At 52.7% G+C, this 24,218-nt stretch overlaps 1 protein-coding gene across 3 annotated transcripts in view; it reads right to left on the bottom strand.

Annotated features, from left to right (window-relative positions):
* Positions 1-24,218, bottom strand: part of SYMPK (symplekin scaffold protein) — a 1,074,905-nt gene that overhangs the window by 882,181 nt on the left and 168,506 nt on the right. For all 3 annotated transcript variants that reach the window (XM_086938396.1, XM_086938395.1, XM_086938397.1), the window contains 2 exons: positions 14,098-14,347; positions 367-537 (listed from right to left, as the gene is read on the bottom strand). In XM_086938396.1, coding sequence (XP_086794522.1) covers positions 367-537; positions 14,098-14,347 — 421 coding nt within the window. The remainder of the gene's footprint in view (positions 1-366; positions 538-14,097; positions 14,348-24,218) is intronic.

The raw sequence follows: 24,218 nt of genomic DNA, 5'->3' as shown, positions 1-24,218 counted from the left end.
AGACTATAAAACATATTTTACACAATTATTGTTTAACGACTTCTCTGCTTTTGCATACAAAACAAATCAGTTTATAGGGAGAAGACAACCTGTCTACGGTTCTTGGTCTGCTCCAAGTGATATAAATTCTTTGTTCAGAAAACAGAACCATTTTCTGATTAAGCTGTGCTGCTGAAGCAATCTCAGTATTTCCCTATTTGAGAGCCAGCTTTCAATTTTAGAGGACTTAAAACAATATTTTTGTGATGACAGTTGTGGAACAACTGATACTGCTCATTCTCTGTAGCCCTACAATCCAATTTCTCAGATTCCTACCCTCCTGCTGTTTGAGAAGCGTTTACCTGGTCACATGCACTAGATACTCACCATGCAATGCTTCATATGCCTGGATGACCTCAGACATAAACATGGGTCTTTGTCGGGCAATACTTGCTAGCGATCCCAGGGCAGCAGTCAGATTAATGCTAGATATGGCTGGGTGCACCATGAACTTGAGAAGTTTTTCCAGGGAAGATTTTCCCTCGTCCCGCAAGGAATCTGCAACATAACATAGAACAGAATAAATCATACAACTTAAAGGAGGATGCAAGTTGAATGAAGCTGCCTGCATCGCTTCTGTGTCAAACCTTTGTCAGCAGAAAACATTTATAGCACCATTTTTTAGACTGTTCAAGCAAGTTACCTTCACCGGTAGTTGCACTGTACACAGCACTGAAACTCACGAATTATCTATATTTAAATTGCTTTTTTCACCTCGTTTACAGGTGTTGGATCTAATGATGTTTAACAGTTAAGTGGTCTCCTATACAATGAATATGCCTCTCAACAATTGTGCTATACATCAGGGAAATCAGGTTGACATTGTGCCCAGGCGAGAATTAAGGTCACAAGAAATAAGGTATGCAACAATAACAAGGTGATGATTGGAAAGCTTGAATTAATATCAGCCACTGACAGTCGCCCGGGCCACATCCAGTCAATTGTTTTTTGCCCACCATGCCACCTCAGTTTGGAACATGCCATATGCAAATCAGTCTTTACCATGCTCCGATAGAAACAGTCCAGCCCCGTCAGGCCAGGTCCTCCATGAACCGGAACTCAAGCAACCCAGGACAGGTTTAGCACTGATTAAGGATGATCAGCTAGGTATAGCTTGGTTCCAATCGGACAATGAGCATGGGACCAACGTCTGGGCATGCCAGTCGCTCTTAGGGTATCCAAAGCAACAAAAATAGGATGATGGCTGGAATGCTTGAATTAATCTCACCCACTGGCAATCGTTCAGACACATCCAATTCCATCATTTGCGACTGGCATGTGGCCCAAGTAATTGCTGGAGGCTGAGAATAATCCAAGCATTCCATCCATAACCTTGTTTTTGTTACAAGTTATAAGGCAGTCGCACAAGTTACTTACCTTTGGTAACGATATATCTGTAAGAAACAGTCGTTAGTATTAGATTCCTTACCTTAGAATATCCCCAGGCGTCAGACTGGATCCGGAAACTTTTGCGCAGCAGTACCCTTGCGCGTCGGTAGGAGACGTTTGCGGCTCCACGTCAGTCGTCAGCGTCGGGATGATGTCGCCGGAGTACTTAGACGCCGCCCTCACGCGCTAACGTCAGTTCTTATACACAGCTTTTCCGCGCCAGAAAAGAAGAGCGAGGATAAAAACCAAAACTGGTGCAATGAAACTAGGGTCCTGAAAGGGGATGACCTTAACCCTAGATATCGGTTTGCAGAACGGTGAGGATGGGTGGGGCGGTACGGAATCTAATACTAACTACAGTTTCTTACAGATATAACGTTACCGAAGGTAAGTAACTTGTGCATCTGAAAGAAACAGGTTAGTATTAGATTCCTTACCTTAGAATAGATACCCCAGCAATACCAACCCCGGTGGTGGGTCTGCAAACCAATAATCACACCAGAAACTCCTGGAGAACGGAACGGCCAAAGAAGCCATCCCTCCGGACTTGGCTGTCCAGGCAGTAGTGTCTTGCGAATGTGTGCAGCGAGGCCCACGTAGCTGCCTGACAGATGTCCTGCAAGGGGACTCCCCGGACCAGGGCAGTAGTAGCCGCTGTGACCAGAGTGGAATGGGCCCTCAGCCCAACAGGAGGCTCCTTCTTAGCCAAAGAGTAGCATGCCTTGATGCACAACACGACCCACGGAGAGATGGTCCGTTTGTGCACCACCTGTCCCTTCTTAGCTCCCACGTAACCAACAAAGAGTTGGTCATCCACCCGGAACCGGCGTGTGCAATCCAGATAGAATGAGAGCGCACGTTTTGGGTCCAGACGGTGTAGCTGCTCTTCCTCTTTAGAGGGATGCGGAGGCGGAAAGAAGGTAGGCAAAGTGATGGACTGCCCGATGTGGAAGGCTGTGACAACCTTGGGCAGGAAAGAGGGTCTTGTCCGCAACACAAGCTTGTCCGGATGGACAGAAAGGAAAGGAGGCTTGGAGGAAAGAGCCTGGAGCTCACTTACTCTCCTGGCAGAGGTGATGGCAACCAGGAAAGCAGTCTAAAGAGTAAGAAGACTGAGAGGACAGTTATGAAGCAGCTCAAAAGGAGCACACATCAGGTAAGGGAGAACCAGGTTCAAGTCCCACTGGGGCATCACGAAAGGAACAGAGGAGAACATATGAGTGATGCCCTTCAAGAACCTATTTACAATCGGGGACTTGAACAAAGAAGGCTGATCAGGTAGCCTTAAGAAGGCGGAAAGGGCAGAAAGGTAGCCCTTGATAGTGCCCAGAGCAGAGCCCTGCTGGGCAAGAGAAAGGAGGAGGAGGAGAACCTCAGAAAGGGGGCAGAGAGTGTGACATGGTGCACAGCAAAGGCTGTGGATCCAAATCTGTTCCACCTGCAGGCATATACAGACTTTGTGGAGGGACGCCTGGCTGCCAGAATCACATTACAAACTTCAGGAGGCAAGTCAAATGGCCTCAACTGTCGCCGATCAATCCCCAAGCATGGAGGTGGAGACTGGACAGGTTAGGGTGGAGGACCGTCCACTGCTGCTGCGACAGAAGGTCCTCCTGAAGAGGCAGACGAATCGGGGGATCGACAGACATGCTGAGTAGCTCGGGATACCAGTACCTTCGTGCCCAGTCCGGAGCCACAAGGATAACTTGGGCTCGGTCGCGCCTGATCTTCTTCAGCACTCTGGGCAGAAGTGGTAAAGGCGGAAAGGCATACAACAGACCGCAGCTCCACTCGCGACGAAAAGCGTCTCCGAGTGATTGCCGCTTTGGAAATTCCAACGCGCAGAACTGATGACATTGCGCGTTCTCTTTGGCGAATAGATCTAACCAAGGCTCTCCCCACTGCTGAAAGTGGTCTTGCGCCACGTCCGAGTTCAGACGCCATTCGTGATCCATCATGCACCAACGGCTGAGTTCGTCCGCCCTGGCGTTCAGGGAACCTGCCCAGGTGTTAAACCACCAGGGTCACGCCCTGATAATCCAGCCACTGCCTGAGGCGCAGACCCTCCTGGCATAGGGTCCACGACCCCACCCCGCCCTGTTTGTTGCAGTACCACATGGCGGTGGTGTTGTCCGTGAACACCTGCACTACACTCCCCCGGACAGAGGGGAGGAATGCCTTCAGTGCAAGCCGGATCGCCCGCAGCTCCAGAAGGTTGATGTGGAGCCGGGACTCCGCCGGAGACCAGAGGCCTCTGATCTCCGCCTCTCCCATGTGGCCCCCCATCCCTGGAGGGATGAGTCCGTCACAACTACGTGCTCCGGTTGGGGTAGGGAGAGGGATTTGCCGCTGACCCAATCGCGGTCCGTGAGCCACCACTGCAACTGTCTTGCATTGCCCTCCGATATAAAGACATGGTCGGACAAGTTGCCCTGATGCTGGGCCCACTGAAACTTCAGGTCAAACTGCAGAGCCCGCATCCGCCACCTGGCGTGATGCACCAGAAGGATGCAGGAGGCCATCAGCCCCAGAAGCCACAGCATCAACATGACCGAGACTCGGGTTAACGGCTGAAAGATCGGAATCAGAGCCTAAATATTCCGAACCCGCTGTTCGGGAGGATAAACCCGAAACTGCGCAGAGTCTAGAACCGCTCCGATGAAGAGGAGCTTCTGAGAGGGACACAGGTGTGACTTCGGCACATTGATGGAGAACCCCAGCAGGTGCAGGAGGTCGGCCTTAGTCTGGAGGTGGCTGACGACTGCCTGGGGCGAGCCCGCCTTCAACAACCAGTCGTCGAGGTAAGGGAAGACTGAAAACCCTAACCTGCGCAGATGAGCTGCGACCACCGCCATCACTTTCGTGAACACCCATGGGGAGCTGGTAAGGCCGAAGGGGAGCACAGTAAACTGAAAGTGCTCGGGCCTACCGTGAACCGCAGGTAACGCCGGTGGGCATGTGCCTGACATGGGCCTGAAAGCACGTACTAGGAGGGTTTTGAGGCGGATGCTGCAGGGGCAGGTGTGGACTGGCCTTGCCGCTGTCCCCGACCGCCAGCACTGCGGTTTCCACGTCGCCCACCGCGCTGGATGGTAGTCTGCGGCCCGTGGCTGGCAGGACGTGTGGGGGCGCACCTTCCTTGGCCACAAAAGGAGCGAAAGGCAGCAGTTTGCTGGCGCGGGGCCGAGAGGCCCAAGGACTTGGCCGTAGCCCTGGAGTCCTTATAGCGCTCAAGCGCATGGTCTGGCTTGTCGCCAAAGAGGCGACGGCCATCAAACGGCATGTCCATAAGGGTATTTTGGGCATCAGCCGAAAAGTTGGCGGACCTCAACCAGGCGTGGCGACGAATTGCCATCGTCGTTGCCATCGCTCTGCCCAGTAAGTCCGTGGTATCCAGCCCACACCGGATGGAATACCGTGCCGAATCTCGACTTGGGCGAGTTTAGTCCGGACCACCTCCGGACATTGTTGCAGCATGTCCGTGACCGTGTCCCACAGAGAGTGAGTGTAACGGCCCAAGAGGCACGCGGTGTTGACTGACTGCAACCCTAAACTCAGGGAGGAGAATACCTTTTTCCCGTATTGCTCATACCTCTTAAATTCCCAATCGGGGCAGCGGTCAGGAATGCAGTCTGGGAGTTAGAGGCCTGGATGACCAGATTCTCGGGGGTGGGGTGGGTGGACAGGAAGCAAGGGTCGCCCGGAGCCGGGCGGTGGCGTCTGGCCACGTTCCTATCTACAGGCGGACCTGTAGCGGGCTTGGACTAAGTGCCCAGAAGAACGTCTGATAAGGCCTCATTAAACGGCAGCAGAGGCTCAGCCGAGCTTGCCTGCGGTTTAAGGAACTCAGTGAGGAGGTTAGTCCTCACGGCCGCGACAGGGAGCTCAAGGCCCAAGGCCTTGGCAGCCCGCGTCAGCATCACGCTATAGGCAGCCCCCTCCTCCGTAGCCACGGTACGAGGGGAGACAAAACCAGTGTCGGGCGAAGTGTCCAGACCACTGGCCTCCCCAAGCTCACCTGTCCAGTCCTGAGAAGACTGGCACTCACGTGCCAGAGGGTCCTTGGACCCCTCCCAATCCTCCTCGCCACCCATCTCCTGATACTCGGGGTCAAAGGATGGGGCCGGGTCATAGAAATAGAAATCTCCCATCGGCGTCGAGAGCGGCGCCGCTCCGACGCCGGACCCGAATCGAGGGTAGGACCAGGGACGACGACGTCCTGGGATGGCGCCGGAGGCAACACCCTGGGGGTCGGTGCTGGCGACGACCCGGATACGGCGGGGCCCTGCAGCGGTGGGTCAGAAGTCGCCGACGGCAAAGGGGCCGAAGCACCCGACGGCGCCGAAGCACCCGGGCTGTGTGGGGACCCAGTTGGGGCCGCTTGGCCCAAAGGCGTCGTGGAACCAGACGGAGGAGTGAGTGACCTCAAGGCCGCGAGGAACGCCTCGATCTCCTCCAGCGTCGCGTTCTGCCCAGGGACCGGCGGGTATGGAGCAGGCCGCGACGCCTGCGGCTCCGGCGGATCTGCGGGGGCGGTGTCACCCAAACCCCCGGCCGCGTCGCGCGAGCGTCGGGGGAAGTCAGAAGAGCGATAACGCCTCTTCGACTTCTTGTGCCTCTTACCTGAGGACTTCGAGCCCGAAGACTGTTGACGCCTCCGAAGCTATGATGACTCCGGAGCTAGAGTCGCTTGCGGGACCGCTCCCGTCTAGCTTTGGACGTCAGGGCCCGGCAGTCGGAGCAGGACTTGTCGTCGTGGTCGGGCCCAGACAGTGAAGGCACCGGCGATGGTGGTCGGTAACCGACATCAGTCGGTTGCAGTCGACGCAGGGTTTGAACCCGGGCATCCCTACCGGTAACCGTCCGAGTCGTTCGACTCGAAAAACAGATCAAAAAGATCCAAAAAGTTTAGTCAAAAATGGATTAAAGGGTACCACTTTCTCCAGACCTGCGCTTGCTGGCGCGGGAAATAGAAGAACTGGCGTTAGCGCGCGAATGCGGTGTCTAAGTACTCCGGCGACATCATCCCGGTGCCGCCGACGGGCGCGGAGCCGCAGGCGACGCCTACCAACGGGCAAGGGTACTGCTACGCAAAAGTTTCCGGATCCAGTCTGACGTCTGGGGACATTCTAAGGTAAGGAATCCAATACTAACCTGTTTCTTTCAGATAATCATTTAAGCTGTTTAGTAATCCACCATTAGTTGTTTTTAAAAGTCATTTTTGAATTTAAAACAAGATTTAAAAACTTGGTTGTCTGCATTTCCTACTATACGGTGTCATTTTTACTTCAATACAGTAAATTTGGGGGGCGTGGCTTGCAGCAGAGCACGGCGGCAGCGTAGAAAAAGAGCTCCGCTAGTTAAGCGGCCCTCTCCATCAATCCGATCGCAAATCCGGTGAATTTTAGTCCTCAAAGGGAGGATCCCGAGGCCCAGGACCGGGCAGAACCAGCGACAGAAGATCCGGCATGAATCCGAGACCGGGTGATAGCGCGAGCCGAGTCAGGTAGAGGCCTGTGCGACGGCGGAAAGCCAGGAGCTCCTTTAGCCTGGGAGGCCGGGCGGAAGTGCGGACTGCCCAGAGACGCTAAAACGGAAGTTCCCCTCGCTGCACTGCTGGAAAGCGGAAACAACAACCCGGACCAGCGGAGCTCATGTGAGTCTGGCGTGCAAGCGGAGGGTCTGCAAGCCGAGCGAGCACGGAAGAGGCACTGAGGTGGCACAATCACCGTGAGACATTGCCAGGCTTTGGACAGTGAATTTGGGCGCTGTGGTGCGCTCGAGACCGGCGCCACAGGCAGCGGAGTGAGTTCTGTAGCAATAACGACCACAATACACAAAGGCTCTGGGGCAGTGCGAGGCGGTGGCTGCAAGGAGCGGAAGACCGGAGTAATACAGGGGAATTAGCGGAGCTGTGGCTTGGCGTAGAGGAGGTGAGGAGTCTACGCTTCGCTTCTTCTGAGGGGCAACTAACTATAAATATCCTAATACAAAAGCCCCCCCTTCCGAAGCGGAGGCAGATTGTGCGAACTCACTGGGCCCCAGAGTACAAGAGAAGCTGCGCGCCGCAAGACCGCAGGGTGCGTGAGGAGGCTAAAAACCCTCTGTAACGCTAAAGGGGGTGTGAATTGGAGCAGCACTGACTGAGCCATACCCCGTGATCCTGCACTTTCACAGCCGGTGGACCACTCGGGTAGCCATGAGGCATTGCGGGTGGAATCATGGCGGGCAAGGGCACTAAGGGCAGCTCCGCACAGAATCGCCTGGACAAATTCGCCTATGATAGACGCAATTCACCACAGGTGGAGTCCAGGACTTCAGCTGCGAAGTCAGCAGAAGGAGAGGGGGGCACAAAAGTAACGCTTGAGGATGTGATGAAAGCACTAACACAGGAGCAGACCACAGTAGGATCAATCTCCTCAGAGATCACGTTAATACGTGCTGACCTCCATAAAATGTCCGAACGGGTACAAGCGATCGAGGTGGTCTCGAAATCGTTGGTGGAGGACGTATCAGAGCTACAGACAGACAGCAATGCAGCGTGTAGAGGCTGAAAACAAATCCCTGAAAGAAAAGCTGGACGACCAGGTAGGCCGCTCAAGACGCAATAACCTCCCATCAAGATTCGGAACTCGTCACTCGCATTCTTCCCGGACTATACAGCGGATGTCGCCCGGCGCCGGAGAACCTTCCTGGACGTAAAGAGGGAGTTGAGGGCAAGGGAGACACCGTACTCTATGTTGTTCCCGGGCAGGTTGCGGGTGGTAGCGGACAACAAAACCTGGTTCTTCGACACACCAGACATGGCCCAAGAATGGTTGGAGGGCTGGAGGCAGATCGATCAACCTCGCCGCTCGAACAGACAGCGTCAAGGTCAGCGGACTGGAGAACATTCGGATTCACAACAGTCAGGCCTAGAAGAGGTAGAACACTCACCGGAGAGGGAGAACATAGGCGATGACACTGGAACGAGAAAATAATCACCCGGCACCCACTTGAGTACTAACTCGAGCGGGACTTGATCTACGGACTGCCACTGGACACTGGGCTAGAGGCCTCCGAAGAGGGTATGAGGGGCCGCCGACTCCGGGGTGTCTTTCACCCCAACAAGCAAGTATTCTGTATGAAAGTTGGGTGAAGCACTCTGCTAAGTTGGGGGGGGGGGGCGGGCGTTTCAATGTCCGTATAGCAGGGAGGCAGGGAGGGGGGAGTTTCGAGAGGGGGAAGTTTTTGTTATGCACATTCAACAGGAAGGGGCATGGTTTGTTGAAAAGTTGCCTCAAGACGTACTGATAGGACACGATTACAATGAGACAAGGGTGACGTGGCGGGGGGATGGTCCAGATGAGTCTTCCCCAGGTCCACACTCTCGTATAACTTGCTACAGGATGACACACGACACACGAGGTGACGACTTAGTAGGAGGGACCCAGAAGGCACAAGTTGCGAAACTGCAGATACTGACGTGGAATGTTAGGGGCCAAAATTAAAAGGGGGCTGGTCCTACAGAGAGTAAAATGACTGAGTCCGGCGCTGGTTCTCCTGCGGGAGACGCATCTCACGGGCTCAGCATGTAAGGCATTAGATAGACGGGGCTACCATATGGCGGTGCACTCGGAGTTTACCTCGGGGTCGCGAGGGACTGGCATATTGGTGAGGAAATCCTCCCCGTTCATACTTAAAGCCACCAAAATAGACGACCAAGGCCGCTTCGCGGCAGTTCAGGGACAGTGGGAGGGCAGACCGTTGAACATAGTATCGGTTTACATTCCCCCAGCACTTCACGCTATTGCTCTTCCGGCTCTAGGGAAGTTCATCCTGGAGCTTCTGGAGGGCGACCTTATCCTTGGGGGAGTCTTCAATGCAGTAGCACATGAGGCACATGATAGGTACCCGGTGAGGTCACAGGCAGCTGGCCCCTCGATATTCCACGGCGCCATGGAGGCGCAGGGGCTGACAGACATATGGAGACGCATGCACCCCACAGCACAGCAGTACACCTACTATTCGGCTACACATAGTAGTCTGTCACGCATAGACTACTTCTTAATCCTAGGCGACACTCACCTCACTATTGATGATATACAGATCCGACCCTGGGGCATATCTGACCACTCCCCGATGGTTCTAAATTTGTCCTGTCAGGAGAAGACACGAAAGAGAATATATCCGATTTATCCAGGTTACTTACAGTTCCCAAAAATTAGGAAACATTTTAAGAAAGCGACACGGTACTATTTCACTGAGAACGCAGCATCAGTGCAGTCTCAGTCAATTCTATGGGAGGCATACAAAACAGTTTTGAGAGGGCAGGCTATAGCGTCGATAGCGGGACACAAACGTGTACAGAGACAGGAGCTAACAGAAATAGAGTTAGAGATGCGCACGGCAAATACAGCTCACATGGCGAACCCCACACCGGACACACTCCATACACATCAGCTATGCCAACAGCAACACGATGACCTTCTGAAGCGTTGGACCATAGACAATATAGCGGCGGCGCATAGCGTTTATGATATAGGGGACAAGGCTGGTAAGATGCTGGCCTGGCTGGACAAGAGGAGGGATGGTAGTAAGGGTATACTGCAGTTGAGCGCAGCAGACGGAACACCTCTCACCCGGCCGGAAGATATAGTCGACTAATTAGCAGACCACTTCCAGACGGTCTGTACCCCGATCGAGGTTGTGACAAGGGAGGCGGCAATGGCCTACCTCCGTAACGTCCCGACGCCGACACTCTCGCCGGAGGCAATAGAAGAACTAGAAGCTGATCTGACAACTGAATAATTGCAACTGGCCATCAAAACCGTACAATCTGGCAAGGCTCTGGGACCCAACGGGTTCCACATTGAGTGGTACAAGACTATGTCGGAGACACTGAGCGCGCCGCTGCTAGCCATGTACTTAGAAAGTCGGGAGCATGCTATGCTACCTGTAGACCAGCGCACAACGACGATAATAGCAATCCCGAAACCAGGGAAACCACGACAGCATGTACATCCTACCGCCCAATTTCGCTCTTAAATGCGGAAGCTAAGATTCTAGAGAAACTTTTGGCTACCAGACTGACTCCTCAATTCGCGCAGCTGATACATCCAGATCAATCTGGCTTTATGCCACACAGAAGTACTGCGTTAAACCTCCGCTGGTTACACGGCATACTGGCGCGGGTGCAGCGGTTGCGGGAGCCAGTGGCACTACTGTCCCTGGATGCTAGAATGGCTTTCGATATGGTCGAATGGCAATATTTATTCGCAGTGCTCACCCACATGGGATTCGGTCCCAAGTTCATATCGTGGATACAACTCTTATATTCTAGCTCGGTGGCTCATGTAACTGCAAACGGTCATATCTCACGCGCAATACCTCTGCCAGGGGGACGCGCCAGGGCTGCCCATTGTCGCCCCTGCTGTTTGCCCTGGTGCTGGAGCCGTTGGCAGCTCTAATTAGGTCTACTCCGCTGGTCAAGGGAATAGATTGGGGTGACGGCTGGGAAGGCAGTCTCCCTTTATGCAGATGATATGCTGGTATATTTGTTTGAACCAGAAAAAGGAATTCCGGAACTCCTAATGCTCTGCGACAACCACAGGATGGTGTCCGGCTATACGGTCAATTGGACTAAATCAATACTTTATGTATTGAACGGCCCAGCGCAAAGCCTTCCCCCGGACTGCACACTGGAGATGGCAGGTGCCTCATTCAAATATCTAGGGATATATATCACCCGGAACGCTACGGACTTTTACGAACAAAATCTAAAGCCTTCGCTGGACCGACTACGGCGCGACGTGCACCATTGGAAGTCCCTGCCCGTAACGCTGCTAGGGAGAGCAGCGCTATTCAAAATGATGGCGCTGCCGCGCTTCCTGTTTGTGCTCGAAAATTCTCCACACTTGGTGCCGCCACGATATTTCCAACAAGTAACGGCCCTGGTGACAGGTCTGCTCTGGGGAGACCGCCCGGCCCGAATAGCACATGTAAAGCTAAATAGGAGCTGGTATGAGGGGGGAATAGCTCTGCCCAATCTACAAAAGTACTGTTGGGCGACGCAACTTAAAGTTATTAACTACTGGTTGCATGTCCCCCAGGACGATCCTGCCTACCGGGCAGACAGAGTACAGTTAGGCACCCATAGCTTGCTAGCGGCACTGTACCATAAGGGATTGGCGAAGAAACTCATTGGCCCCACAAAACACACGGTGGGGCTGTGGTATCAGGCGATGACGGCACTGAAAAGGGGAGGAGTCATCACAAAACTCACACCGCTATGGGACACTAAGGCGCTGGGCCATCTGCGGCAGAGTAAGGGCTTCTCGCAGTGGGACACTATCTGTATTTCCAGGGTGGGGGATATGTGGGCTAATGGGGAGGTGATCCCTTTTTCCCAGCTCCAGCAACACTACGATCTGGGGCCCAATGAGACATACCGCTATGTGCAAATTAGACATGCTTTACTGACAGCAATACCAGAAGGCACAGAGGTCCCTGAAGCCTCACCGTTAGAGGACCATCTGTTAACTGACTTCATGCAACAGAGCGCCACCTCTCTTACATATCGCAAGCTCATAAACAACCTTCCGGACCCCACGGGTAAACTGAGAGAGACATGGGTGAGCGAATTGGGGGATATGGATGAAACTGATTGGAATGCAGCACTGGCGTCTCCGAAAGGAGAAGGCAACTCGACCAGGTTCAGGCTAGTGCAGCTTAAGATATTACATCGAATATATTATACAAGGACCACTCTACACAAGCGTCACAGGGCACAACACCCCTTCTGTCTCCGGGGCTGCGGGGAGGAGAGCACATTCTATCAAACAATTTGGGAATGCCCAAGTATAATGGAGTACTGGAGGCAGGTAATGCGCACTATATCCCAGGCATTGGAGGTATCCCTTCCCCCGGGCCCCCGTACATGTTTGCTGAATGTGTGGGACACCAATGACCTTATGCGCCAGGGGCAGCTATGGGAGACGGTAGGCCTCATGGTAGCGAAGAGGGACATAGCACAGAAATGGGGAGCGAGGGGCCCGAACAACTGCTACATTTACTCTTGAAATGTTTGTACCGACCTAGCAAACACATTGCCATACTTGATTGAAGAATCTGTACCTATCAATGTTGAGTCACACTGTTCTGTTAGTGTTCTTATAAAATAAAAAATAAGACGTCATTGGATTCGAGTAAACAAACACAGTATAATGATTGTATTTTAATGTTCTGATGCCGCCGGACCTGACGTTGTCGGCTGAAAGGGTGTGTAAGTTTTTATGATTCGAAAATGCTATGGTGCCGCAACCGGCCTCAGGGTTGTAGGCTCATTGCTGTGTAATACTTTAATGGCAATAAAGGTCTTGTTAAAAAAAAATACAGTACATTTGATTAATTGATTAGGAGGTGTCTAGAAGATTGTATTTGCAGTTTTAATTTTATAGGAACATTAGTAATAGGCACATTTCAAATTTGGTAGGAACAAATCATTTTAATGGAAGAGAGACTAAATGTGCTCAAATACCTGCATTTAGCACTCAAGAGCTAAAACTCGATTGGAGAGAATCGTACACAACATGTGATAGCTAAACAACCCTGAGATGCTGGTAGGCCTCACTGAGTGGACTATAAATCAACAATAATCTTATGTGTGGCAGCAACATAGAAAGACCCACAACCACTATCTAATGCATGGTGTGGAGAGGCCCTATTACATCAAGATGGAACATTTTCTTTCAATTCATAAAAGCATTTGCGTATTTAATAAACAATTTAGGAGCTTAAAATTAAGGTGCTGACAATCAAGTGAAATTTACTACAAATACTGTAAATCCTAAAGTGTAAAGCGTTCAACAAACTCACTATTCAAATCTTGCCTGCCCCAAGTAAGAGGTTAATGTGTTGCCTCAATTTCTTTCACACACATGCCAGACCATATCTCCTCCTTTGCCTCCTCCTGTATTGGCCTGGTTAATCGGTCTATAAAAACAAATCAGCAAAGTCATGCAGCTATCCATCAGTTCTTGGATTACTAATTAAGGATGCAAAGAAGTAGGATCGTAGAAAAGGAAGCATCATGAAGCATGTTAAACTTTTCTAAAAAGAGGAGAATCTTTTTAGAGGACACATCAAAAAGGGTTGAATACAATACAACGCCATAGTGTAAAATGTAAGTTTTGCACAATTACTTGGCGTATTCTCATTGGTCTATACCCAAACTTTTTCTGTGCGGGGAAAAAATATTCTACATTTTAGCAACTCTGATCTTTAAAAGCTTTTTAATGTCCTCTGAAGAAGAGGTGTCCACAGGGCCAAGGACCACTTTTTCCCCAGTGTTTGTAAGTCCTATGAATATTATATGAAACCTAGAGTTCTCAATGAAAATTTAGACAAACCGGATCAGAGTCCAATGTAGCAAATAAAAGCCTAGGCAACACCAGTGCCTCATTTCAAGAGCAAACACACAGACAGCCAAAGTACCTCATTCTGCAGAGTGTGTGCATGCGAACATGCATAAAAAGTGTAATTCCAAGAGAAAAGCCACACATATAAACAGCACACACAGGTTCAGGTGCCTCAATTTCACAATTAACATGCTTACAAGGAAACTGAGTTTGATTTACCAAGAGACAAAAATGTAAGTCTTTTCAACTCATTCTATTTAAGTGTTCTTACCATGTTTGATGTATGGGTGGTCTTTTGGGACACGATCGAGGCTGATGTCATTCTCTTGGCGCTTCGGTATGTCAGAATCGTACATACGGGGAGAAAGTGTGATGATCACACTCTCCACAAACTTGATGGCGTGAGTTCGGATCCCATCATTGTCAGAGTCCAGAAGCTGGATGATATCCCCCGACATGTCAGAGACCATCTCCCAACACGACTCCTGTTTATCTGTGATTGTCTTAGTACGAACCATCCACTGCATACAAAGGGAACAAAAGAAGGGGGCGAAAAAACAGGATTATCATCAATGACAAAGAACAGACAACAAACTATTGGCATATATGCTGGAGGGTCCAATCAGCTCATTGAAGCCTCATCTTCAAGAGACCTAAACAGACGGTGTGCGTGTGCTGAGGATTCTGGTTTCATTTATATTAGATTTAAACCCAATGCTCTGCAAGTTCTACTGCTGACCTAACCTTCTTGGAGGCCATAGCCAATGAAGACACTGGACCACTCACCACATATTGGGGAGAGTTTCCTCATCTCAACCTGGACCCAGAGATTGGAGGGCTGCCCCATTTCAGCCTAGAAATACACTTGACCAGAGAGATGACTACCTAGCAAGCACAATCGCCTTATGCCAGCATCTACTTATTTGGCATCTTTGTGGGACTACCTTCCCACTGACACGCCCCTCTCCCACATTCTCCCAAAGCTTCCACCCAGCATGACACTGAGCGGAAGACCATCACCTTTCCGTGGGACTTGGGTGTGGGAACCAGAGTCCCATAACAGTCCTGGGCTGTGAGGAGGTGCAGTACCCTGCGTAATTATTTACTAACATGTTCGAAAGCGCAAGGAAGCCCCTGATTGGTATTTGTGCTCCGACATTCCAATTCGAAAACCTCCCACCTCTTTCCTAAAGTCAGACCTTGTACCACCACCCAACACACTGACTTACATACTAAAAATCGACTGACAAAAAAATCATTACTGCTTGTATGTAGCTCCTATCCTAAATTGTTTATCAACAATCTACTACATAGTAAACTACCACAACTCAAACGAATTCTATCTATTAAACAGTGTATAAACAAAGACCAGATGAGATGAGATTTTATTTAAATGTAAACATGTTAATTCGAGGTAATTGTCAAGAAAGCGGTTAATACAACTGGTCACATTAGACTCCAATATAACATTTTTCTGCCAATTATTAAACAAACAAGATCTTTTCAAACTAATTATTCCCTATAGTCCTCAAAGTGGAAATCAAAGTAAAAATCACCCCAGTCACAGATCTGAGTTGAATTCATCATCGTTCTTTAGCTCACTTCGCCACCTCAGTTCAGAGCCAGCTATATGCAAATCAATCTTAACCCGGTGTCTCATGGGAACAGTCCAGCCCAAACTGCCATGTAAGATCTTCCATGAACAGGAAACAGGCATCCTGGGACCGGTTACGGGGTGACACCCTCATCAGCCAGGCTAGCTTGAATCCAGAGGCAAAGTGAGCAAGGGACCTACTTCTGGGAATACCCTGCCAACTTAGGGCAAGCAAAGCAAACCCAAGGAGGTGATGGATGGAACGCTGTCCATTATTAGGGGAGAAAGCATGGCAGTGTCTGGAGAAGTATCCAGTCCACTGGCTTCACCAAGATCCTCTGCCCAGTCCAGCCCAGCCATTCCTCAAAAGGCTGTTATTCTTCAGGGTCCAGCCACCCCTCCCAATCCTCCTTAACCAATAAGAATAGGGGTCAGGCTCTGGCCAGGAAGGCATAGCTCAGGTCGGCCCTGGCATAGGACAACACTTCTCCTGCTTCATGTCCGAGTCGGGATGAGAATGGGGATGGCGCCGCAGTTAGCGCTGGGAGCGGGCCTCAGAATCGGCACAGGTGGAGGTGGCACGACCTGCACCAATCCGGATCCATCTGGAAACTCAAAGAGGTAAGGAGTCAACCCAAAAGCTAGCTACACTGTGGAGCCAAGCCTTGAGATGCTCCATCGCTCCCTCAAGGACTTCGGGTGCATGGCATGGCAGTCAGGGCAGGCCTTCGAGTCGTGGTCCCGCTCAAGGCACCAAAGGCATTCAAGGTGCAGGTCAGTCACGGACATCAGCAGTGAACACCTACACTACACTTGCCCGGACAGAGGAAAGGAATGCCTTAAGTGCAGGTCGGATTGCCCGTAGTTCCAAAAGGTTGATATGGAGCCGGGACTCCGTCGGAGACCAGAGGCTTCTGATCTCTGCCTCTCCCAAGTGGCCTCCCCATCCCAGGGGGGACACATCTGTCACCACTGTGTGCTCTGGTTGGGGAAGGGAGAGGGATCTGCTCTTGACCCAATTGTGATTCGTGAGCCACCACTGCAAGTGTCGTGCAGTGCCCTCCGAGATTGGGACATTATCGGACAGGTTGACCCTGATGCTGCACCCACTGGAACTTCAGGTCCCACTGCAGAGCCCGCATATGCCATCTGGCATGTTGCACCAGCAGGATGCAGGAGGCTATCAGGCCCAGGAGCCGTAGGGTCATACTGACTGGAACCCGGGATAGAGGCTGAACGATTGGAATCATAGCCTGAATATCCTGGACTCGCTGCTCAGGAGGATAAACCCGAAACTGCATCAAATCCAGAACCGCTACGATGAAGGGGAGCGTCTGAGAGGGACTCAGGTGGGACTTCTGCCGTTGATGGAGGTCGGCTGTAGTCTAAAAGTAGGTGACGACTGCCTGGGGTGAGCCTGCCTTCAACAACCAGTCGCCGAGGTAGGGGAAGACTGACACCCCTGGCCTGCGCAGGTGAGCTGCGACCACTGCCATCACTTTCGTGAACACCGAGGGGCGCTGGTAAGGCCGAAGGGGAGCACGGCAAACTGAAAAGGCTCCTGGCCTACCGTGAATCGCTGGTAACGCTGGTGGGCCGGCAGGACGGGGATGTGAAAATATGCGTCCTGCAAGTCCAACACTACCATCCAGTCTCCAGGGTCGAGGGCAGCCAAGACTTGAGTCAGAGTCAACATCTTGAACTTCTCCTTCCGGAGGAAGCGACTGACGTTTCTGAGGTCCAAAATGGGGCGCAGGCCCCCCCCTTGTCCTTCTTGGGGAACATAAAGTAGTGGGAATAACAAACACGTCCTACTTCTGGCACAAGAACGCGCACGATGGCCCCCTTGGCCAGGAGGGCCGTGACTTCCTGCTGGAGAAGCGCAAAGTGATCCCCCGACATGCGGTGGAACTGAGGCGGCATGGCTGGGGGGTACACTCAAAGGGGAACACCCACCTGTCCGAGGTGACAGAACGCCAGTGGGGGAGGTGATGTTGAATCCTGCCGCCAACCGGCGTGGGGTGCACCCCAAAGCTCAGACCAGGTAGGCTTTGAGGGGGATGCTGCAGGAGTGGAGGAGGACTGACCTGCATGCTTGCGCCCTGTGCCACCACGGCAGCCTCCACGCCCACGCCCACGCTGAGGTTGGATCTGCGCAGGCTTCTGGCTGAATGAACATGGTGGGGCGCCCCTTCCGTTGCCACGAAAGGTAGACGTGGACGGGCATGTGGTGTAGAGAGCCAAGGACTTTGCTGTAGCCCGAGAGTCTTTTAAACGCTCCAGCGCACTGTCTGCCTATTCGCCAAACAGGCGAGTTCCGTCAAAAGGCATGTCCATGAGAGAACTCTGGACATCCCCCGAAAACCCAGTGGACCGGAGCCAGGCATGGCAACGCAGTGCCCCTGTCGTGGAGATTGCTCTTCCTAAAGAGTCAGCGGTGTCCAGCCCACACAGAATGGCGAGCTTTGCGGCATCCTTACCCTCGGCAACAGCCTGGGGACAGCACAACCTGGAGCTCTTCAGGACACTAATGAAATACCTGTGCAACCGTATCCCACACCATATGGGAATAGCGGCCCAAGAGGCATGCAGTGTTCACCGACCGCAGCCCCAAGCTGGCCAAAGAGAACAATCGTTTGTCAAACTGCTCCAGCTTCTTAGAGTCCTTATCCGGTAGAGCCAAGGTAAAAGCACTCTGGGACGTCGAAGCTTGGATGACATGACTCTCGGGCGTTGGGTGAGTGGTCAAAAAAGCAGGGTCACCCGGAGCCGGGCGATGACGCCTGGTGACGTTCTTATCCACAGGGACATCTGTGGCCGGCCGTGCCCAACTAGACATCAGTGAAGGCGTCATTAAACGGGGTTCTGAGGAAGTGGACGCCGTCTGGAACACTTCAGTGAGGAGATTAGTTTTTAGGGCCACCAAAGGGAGATCAAGGTCGAGGACCTCAGCTGTCCAACGGAGCACCATCGTGTAAGACGCACCCTACTCCATGGTAGGCAGAGGGGTGGGAAACCCCGGATGAGAGGAGACGTCGAGGTCACCGGCATCCTCCAAGTCGTCTGCCCAGTCCTGCTCAGAGTCACACAGAAGAGCAAGAGGGTCCTCAGACCCCTCCCAGTCGTCCTCCACCTCCGCTGCATGTGGTATAGACCGCGACGGCAGGGCAGGAACCAACAAATGGCGCCGGGAACGGCGCCGGTCGGGGCCGAACCGGCGCCATGTCCCAATGCGGATCCCAGGTAGGAGCAAAATTGTCCTGGAACCTGTGTAAGGTCGGAACAAATGGCACCGACTGCGGCGCCGGAGGCAGAGCCGAGGGTGGCGCTGGGGCCCGAGCCAGCAGCGTTGGACCTTGTAGCACCGAGGCCGGAGCCAACCGTGGGGGATCCTGAAGCTGGATCCGCCTGCGGCGCATACGGCCTGACAGAATCCTGACACGGGACCGGGGGCCCCGAGGGCACGCCAGCGGGAGCCCGAGGCGTAACCAGGCAGTCCATGGTAGCAAGAAATTCTTGCACCTGTGCGGGAGTCGCCGACTGACCCGGATAAGGTGGGTAGGCCGCGGGACTCCCTGGCTCCAAAGGAGCCGCAGGGGTAGAACCCCTTTCCCCCTCGTCCGCATCTGGGGATCGAAGGGGGGACATCAGAGGGCGACAACGTTTCTTCAACTTCTTATTGTGTCGTCTCTTAACCATTATCCGAGGGTGAAGACTTGGAGCCCGAGGAGCGATTATTATGGCCCGCGATCGTTCTCTGGAGCGACTCTTGGACCGGGAACGGCGCTGGGACAAGTGCAGGACCTCCTGCAGCTTCTAGTGCCGCTCCCTCAAGGCCTTCCTGCCATGGACCAACAGTCCAGACAGGACCAGGAGCCGTGGTTTGTTTCCAGGCAGTAGAGGCAGACATCGTGGGGGTCTGCCACCAGCATATTGCGACGGCAGGCCCCACAAGACTTAAACCCAGGCATCCCTATCTGCACCAGAGTGAACCAAAATCACAGGAGAAAAAAAAGTCTCAAAAAGGGTAGTCAAAGAGTGACGAAGGTACGTGCTCTAACCAGATCTGCGCTTACTGGCGCAAAAAAAGAAAGAACTGACGTCAGCGCGCATGGGTGGCGCCTAAGTGGTCTCTGTGACGTCATATCGGCGCATACGACGCCAGCGACGGACGCGGAGCTGCATGACGCCATCTACTGACGCAGAGGTACTGCTAGTAAGAACTTTCCGGATCCAGTCCGACGCCTCAGGATATTCTAAGGTAAGGAATCTCACTAACCTGTCTCTTTCAGCCTTCCACCGGTAACCACACCGTCTAGTCTGAAGTGGGACGACCCTCTTTGGACCTCATTGCGTTCATGTGGCCGGGTTTTTACCCTCTGGCCGGCCTGCCTTACTGGTGTGTGCACCCCACAAAGTCCAGTCGCCACCTCACTGTCTCTGCGACAGTCAAGGACTGTTTTCCCCTGGGCACCCGCACCCGAGTCACCTCCTGACACCCCGCCATCTTCTCATTGCTGGCCTCTGTGGCTGTGGATCCGTGACTTGCCGGCTGCCTCTTTCCCCGGCTGTCTCCTCCCCCCACTACTTGGCTGTGCCCCCATCCTGCTTCCACTAGACATGGGGAGAACTGATCCTAAACAGCCCAAGATTGCCTTTGATCAACGCCGCTCGACTCGTCAGGATGGCGTGAGTTCGAATAGTGGCGACCCCGCTGCCCTCATGGAGACACCCCCCACACGCGACGATGACTTGAAAATAATCATGCTTGATGTCAAGTCCACGGTCACTGGCATTGCTGCCCAGCTCGACCAACTGTCTGCCCGGCTGAACTCAGTCAAGGCTCTAATCGACTCTCACAACGCTCGGCTATTGCACATCGAATCCAGGGTCTCTGATGTGGTAGACACTGCCACTCAAGACCATCAGAAACTACTACAGATGGACAAAGTACTTCACCTTAACCGGACTAAAAACAAAGATTTGGAGGCTTGCTCTCGGAGGAGCAACCTCCGCATCACAGGTGTCCCAGAGTCCACCAATATCGCCCGTATGGAGGATTTCGTAGAGCAGCTCGTCAGGGAACTCTTTGGTGACATCCTCTCCCTGTCTTCATCGTTGAGCACACACACCGCTCCCTTGGCCCCCGCCCTGGTCCTGGTCTGCCGGCTCGCCCCATCATCGACCAAATCCTGAACTTCAGAGACCGCAATGCCATCCTCCAGGAGGCCAGGGAGAAAGACAAAATCTGTCACCAAGGGAACTCTCTATCGTTCTATCTGGACTACACCAACGCTGTCCAGGCAGCCCGCCGCGTGTTTCTCCCGGCAAAGCGGCTTCCTCAAAAGCACAAACTCTGGCCTGTCCTGCAAAGCTGCTGGTCCGGCAGGGTTAAAAAAAATGCTTGTTTTCCCACACCCCAAGGATGCCCTTGCCTTTGGCAAAAAACTGGACAGGTCACATCGCTCCTCCCCTCCTGCCTCTCAGAACTCTGCAGCTGACCATCTCAGTGATAATGATTGAATGGCTATGTTTTCTCTCTTGATTATGGTTTGCAGTGTTCTGTGGCCCCCTGGCATGTACCACGTTGTTTTACCATGATATTCTAGCCCCCCGGATTGTGTTTTTCCAGACCTATGCGTGGGGGCTTCTACTCACCTGTCGTTTAGTAAATCTCTGTTGGTTGTCTGATATTCTTTGGGGCTTGGCCACCTCGCCTTATCGGCGAGGGTGTATGCTGTGCAACACAATGCCCCCATGGGATAATTCCCTCGATTGAAGTAGTCTTTCCCTCTCCTAGTTGTGGGACCCTGGGGTGGTTTCTAAACCTGTTTGGGGGGGTTGAAGTGGGTGGTGGGAGGGATTTGGGTGTTCGCTTCCTCCTTCTGAGGTGCTTTTGCATTTGACTATATGCATTTTGCTGTTTTTTGACATGTCTTGTGTTGCTGTACTACAATTTGTGTGGGGGGGTTGTGTGGGCTGGGGGTGGGGGGTATCATGGGACGAGCAGCCTCTCCCCGAGGCGCCATCGTTTTTGTATTCAGATACTCTGTTGACATACTGCTTGCATCACACCACCGTTACACATATCCTATGCACTGCCACGGCGCTTCGCTTACCGCACATTACCAGGATCATGCTCTTGGGCACCACACCTACTGCCATCCTCCCTCCTTTGGCCGGTGCTCCCCCCTTACAGCCCAGCTATCCGTCTCGGACAGCACTAGCTTGCTCTCTTGCTTCCCCTACACTGTTGCACTGCTTGTTCTTCTCTCAGTTTGTTTGCACCACCATATACATTCACTCACGGGCCCAGGTCATACTCATCGCACTGCGCCTTACTCTTCCCCACGCTATAACAACATGACTAACATGATATTTTGGACATGGAACATCCGTGGTTTAAATGACCACCGAAAAGCTCGGCTCATACACACACATCTCCTCCGGCACAAAGTGGGCATCTGCTTGTTGCAAGAGACCCACCTGCTACCGGCATCAGCGGCCAGACTACATTCCAGTCACTGGGGAGAATCACACTCCTCCTTCTACTCCAACTATTCTCGGGGGGTTTCTATTCTGATACGCAGGGGACTCCCTTGGCAAACTACCCAGGTAATCACTGACCTCGATGGACACTACGTTATCCTTCCTGGCTCCCTTCAGGCCCAACCTCTACCGATAGCTGCAATATATGGCCCTAATGTCGTTGACCCAGACTTTTTTGCGCATATGTGGCACCAAATCACATCCCTTGGTCCTGCCGCGCTCCTCTGGGGTGGGGACTTCAATGTGACCCTTTCTTCAGTCTTGATCCGCTCTGGCCACTATGTCTCCCACCCACACTCTGCGGCGCTCCTTGGCTCTATTCTAGCTGACAACTCCCTGTACGATGCCTGGCGTCACATGCAGCCTGCAAGGGCACTTGCGTCACCCGAACTCGTAGTTGCTGGTCCATCAGGATCTCTGGAACACTTCTCCGGACACCCTTTCCTGGCTCACCTCTGTTGATCACATGCCGCACACTCTTTCAGATCACGCACCAGTACAGCTTAGTCTCTGTCCCCCCCCGTCCCCTGGGCGTGCCTTCACCTGGCAACTTCCCCCCCAATGCGCTGCGAGATTCTGTCTTCTGTGATGCGGTCCAGACCACGATCACTAGTATTTTGCGCTAAATGAGGGTTCTGTGGATTCTCCATCCACACGCTGGGAGGGATTCAAGGTCGTTATTTGCGGCGAATGCATCTCTAAACAGTCCCGGGTATTGCGCTCCATTCGCAGCACTCTGGACAAACTGGAATCGTAAATTATATCTTTTGACACCTCCCATTCTCTACACCCCAGCTCTGAAACACTTGCTCGCCTTCGTAAGAAACACTGAGTTCGCTTTAGAAGCCAACAGAGATCTCATTCCTTGGCAGGGAGGCCCGGGCACGCCGCTTCAGTGAGGGCGATCGCCCCGGCAAAACCCAGGCCAACCTCTTCCGTTCGCCTTGAGCCGCATCCTATATCACAGCGCTTCAAGATGGAGCCGCATTTGGACTACTTCCCCTGAAGAAATCAAAGCGCGCTTCACACAGTACTGCACACAATTATACACTGCGGGTTCCACACCCTCTTGCAAGGTCCTCAACCAGTATTTTGATACCCTCGAGCTCTTATGGCTCAAACTATCACCGAGAATTCCTCGACGAGCCCTTCTCTAAAGAGGAAATACTAGCCGCCATTAATGGTATGCCTGGCGACAAGGCCCCCGGTCTGGACGGCTTGCCTGTCTCTTTTTACAAGACCTTCGCCCCGCTTCTTGTGCTGCACCTAGCTGCCATGTATAATGACTCGTTTGAGAGTGGCCAACTCCCACCGTCACTCCGCGAGGCTATGTTAACTCTTCTTCTCAAGCCGGACAAGACCCCTGAATGTCATGATTCCTATCACCCCTTGCCCCTCATTAATACAGAAAACAAAAATTGCCAAGCTTATCGCTTCGCGCCTCCTTCCTCTCATGCCACTCATTGCTTGGCCCGATCAATCCGGCTGCATTCCTGGACGCGATACTTCACATAATCTTCGGACCATCTTTTCCGTCCTCCATCAGATTAATCCAGCTGTCCCCGCAGTAGCCGATCCCCTTGAGGTCACTAAGGCCTTTGATACCCTAGAGTGGTGTTTTCTTTTCTTCCTCTTTCCACATCTCGGAGCCAGCCCAGTATTTATACGCAAAATAGTACTTCTCTATACTCTACCCACTGCTCGCCTTCGGATCAATGGACAAATCTCTGATCCCATCCCTAACGGACAAGGTACCCGCCAGGGGTGCCCGCTCTCACCCATGCTCTTTGCTATCGCAATGGAGCCATTTGGCGGCCAGACTCCGACAACACCACACTCAGAGGGGCATTGGCTTCGCAGCCCGTGCCCTCTTAGTCTCCATATAAGCGGATGATATTACGTTGTATGTCCGCCTACCCCAAGATAATCTCAGCCCTCTGGTGCGTGAGATCATACGGTTCGGAGGCTATTCTGAAATTCAGGTGAACTGGGGTAAGTCGGTCCTCTTTCCTCTCACCCACGCTGCTACACCCTTCACTCCGGACTTCCCATTCGTGTGGGCGTCAGGCCCCACTCGCTATTTGGGATCTGGCTTCGCAGGGACGTGGATGAACTTTGGAGGGCTAACTTTGGTCGTGAGGTGGACTGACTCGAGTCCAGGATTCCCCAATGGAACAGACTACCCTTGTCTTTGGTCGGCCGCAGAGCCATTGCCAAGATGGTGGTCCTCCCAAGGTTTTTATATCTTT

Source organism: Lissotriton vulgaris, chromosome 9 (genome assembly GCF_964263255.1).
Source record: "Lissotriton vulgaris chromosome 9, aLisVul1.2, whole genome shotgun sequence".
Taxonomy (NCBI): domain Eukaryota; kingdom Metazoa; phylum Chordata; class Amphibia; order Caudata; family Salamandridae; genus Lissotriton; species Lissotriton vulgaris.
The sequence above is the reverse complement of the archived record's forward strand: the minus strand, read 5'-3'. Positions and strand labels throughout refer to the sequence as shown.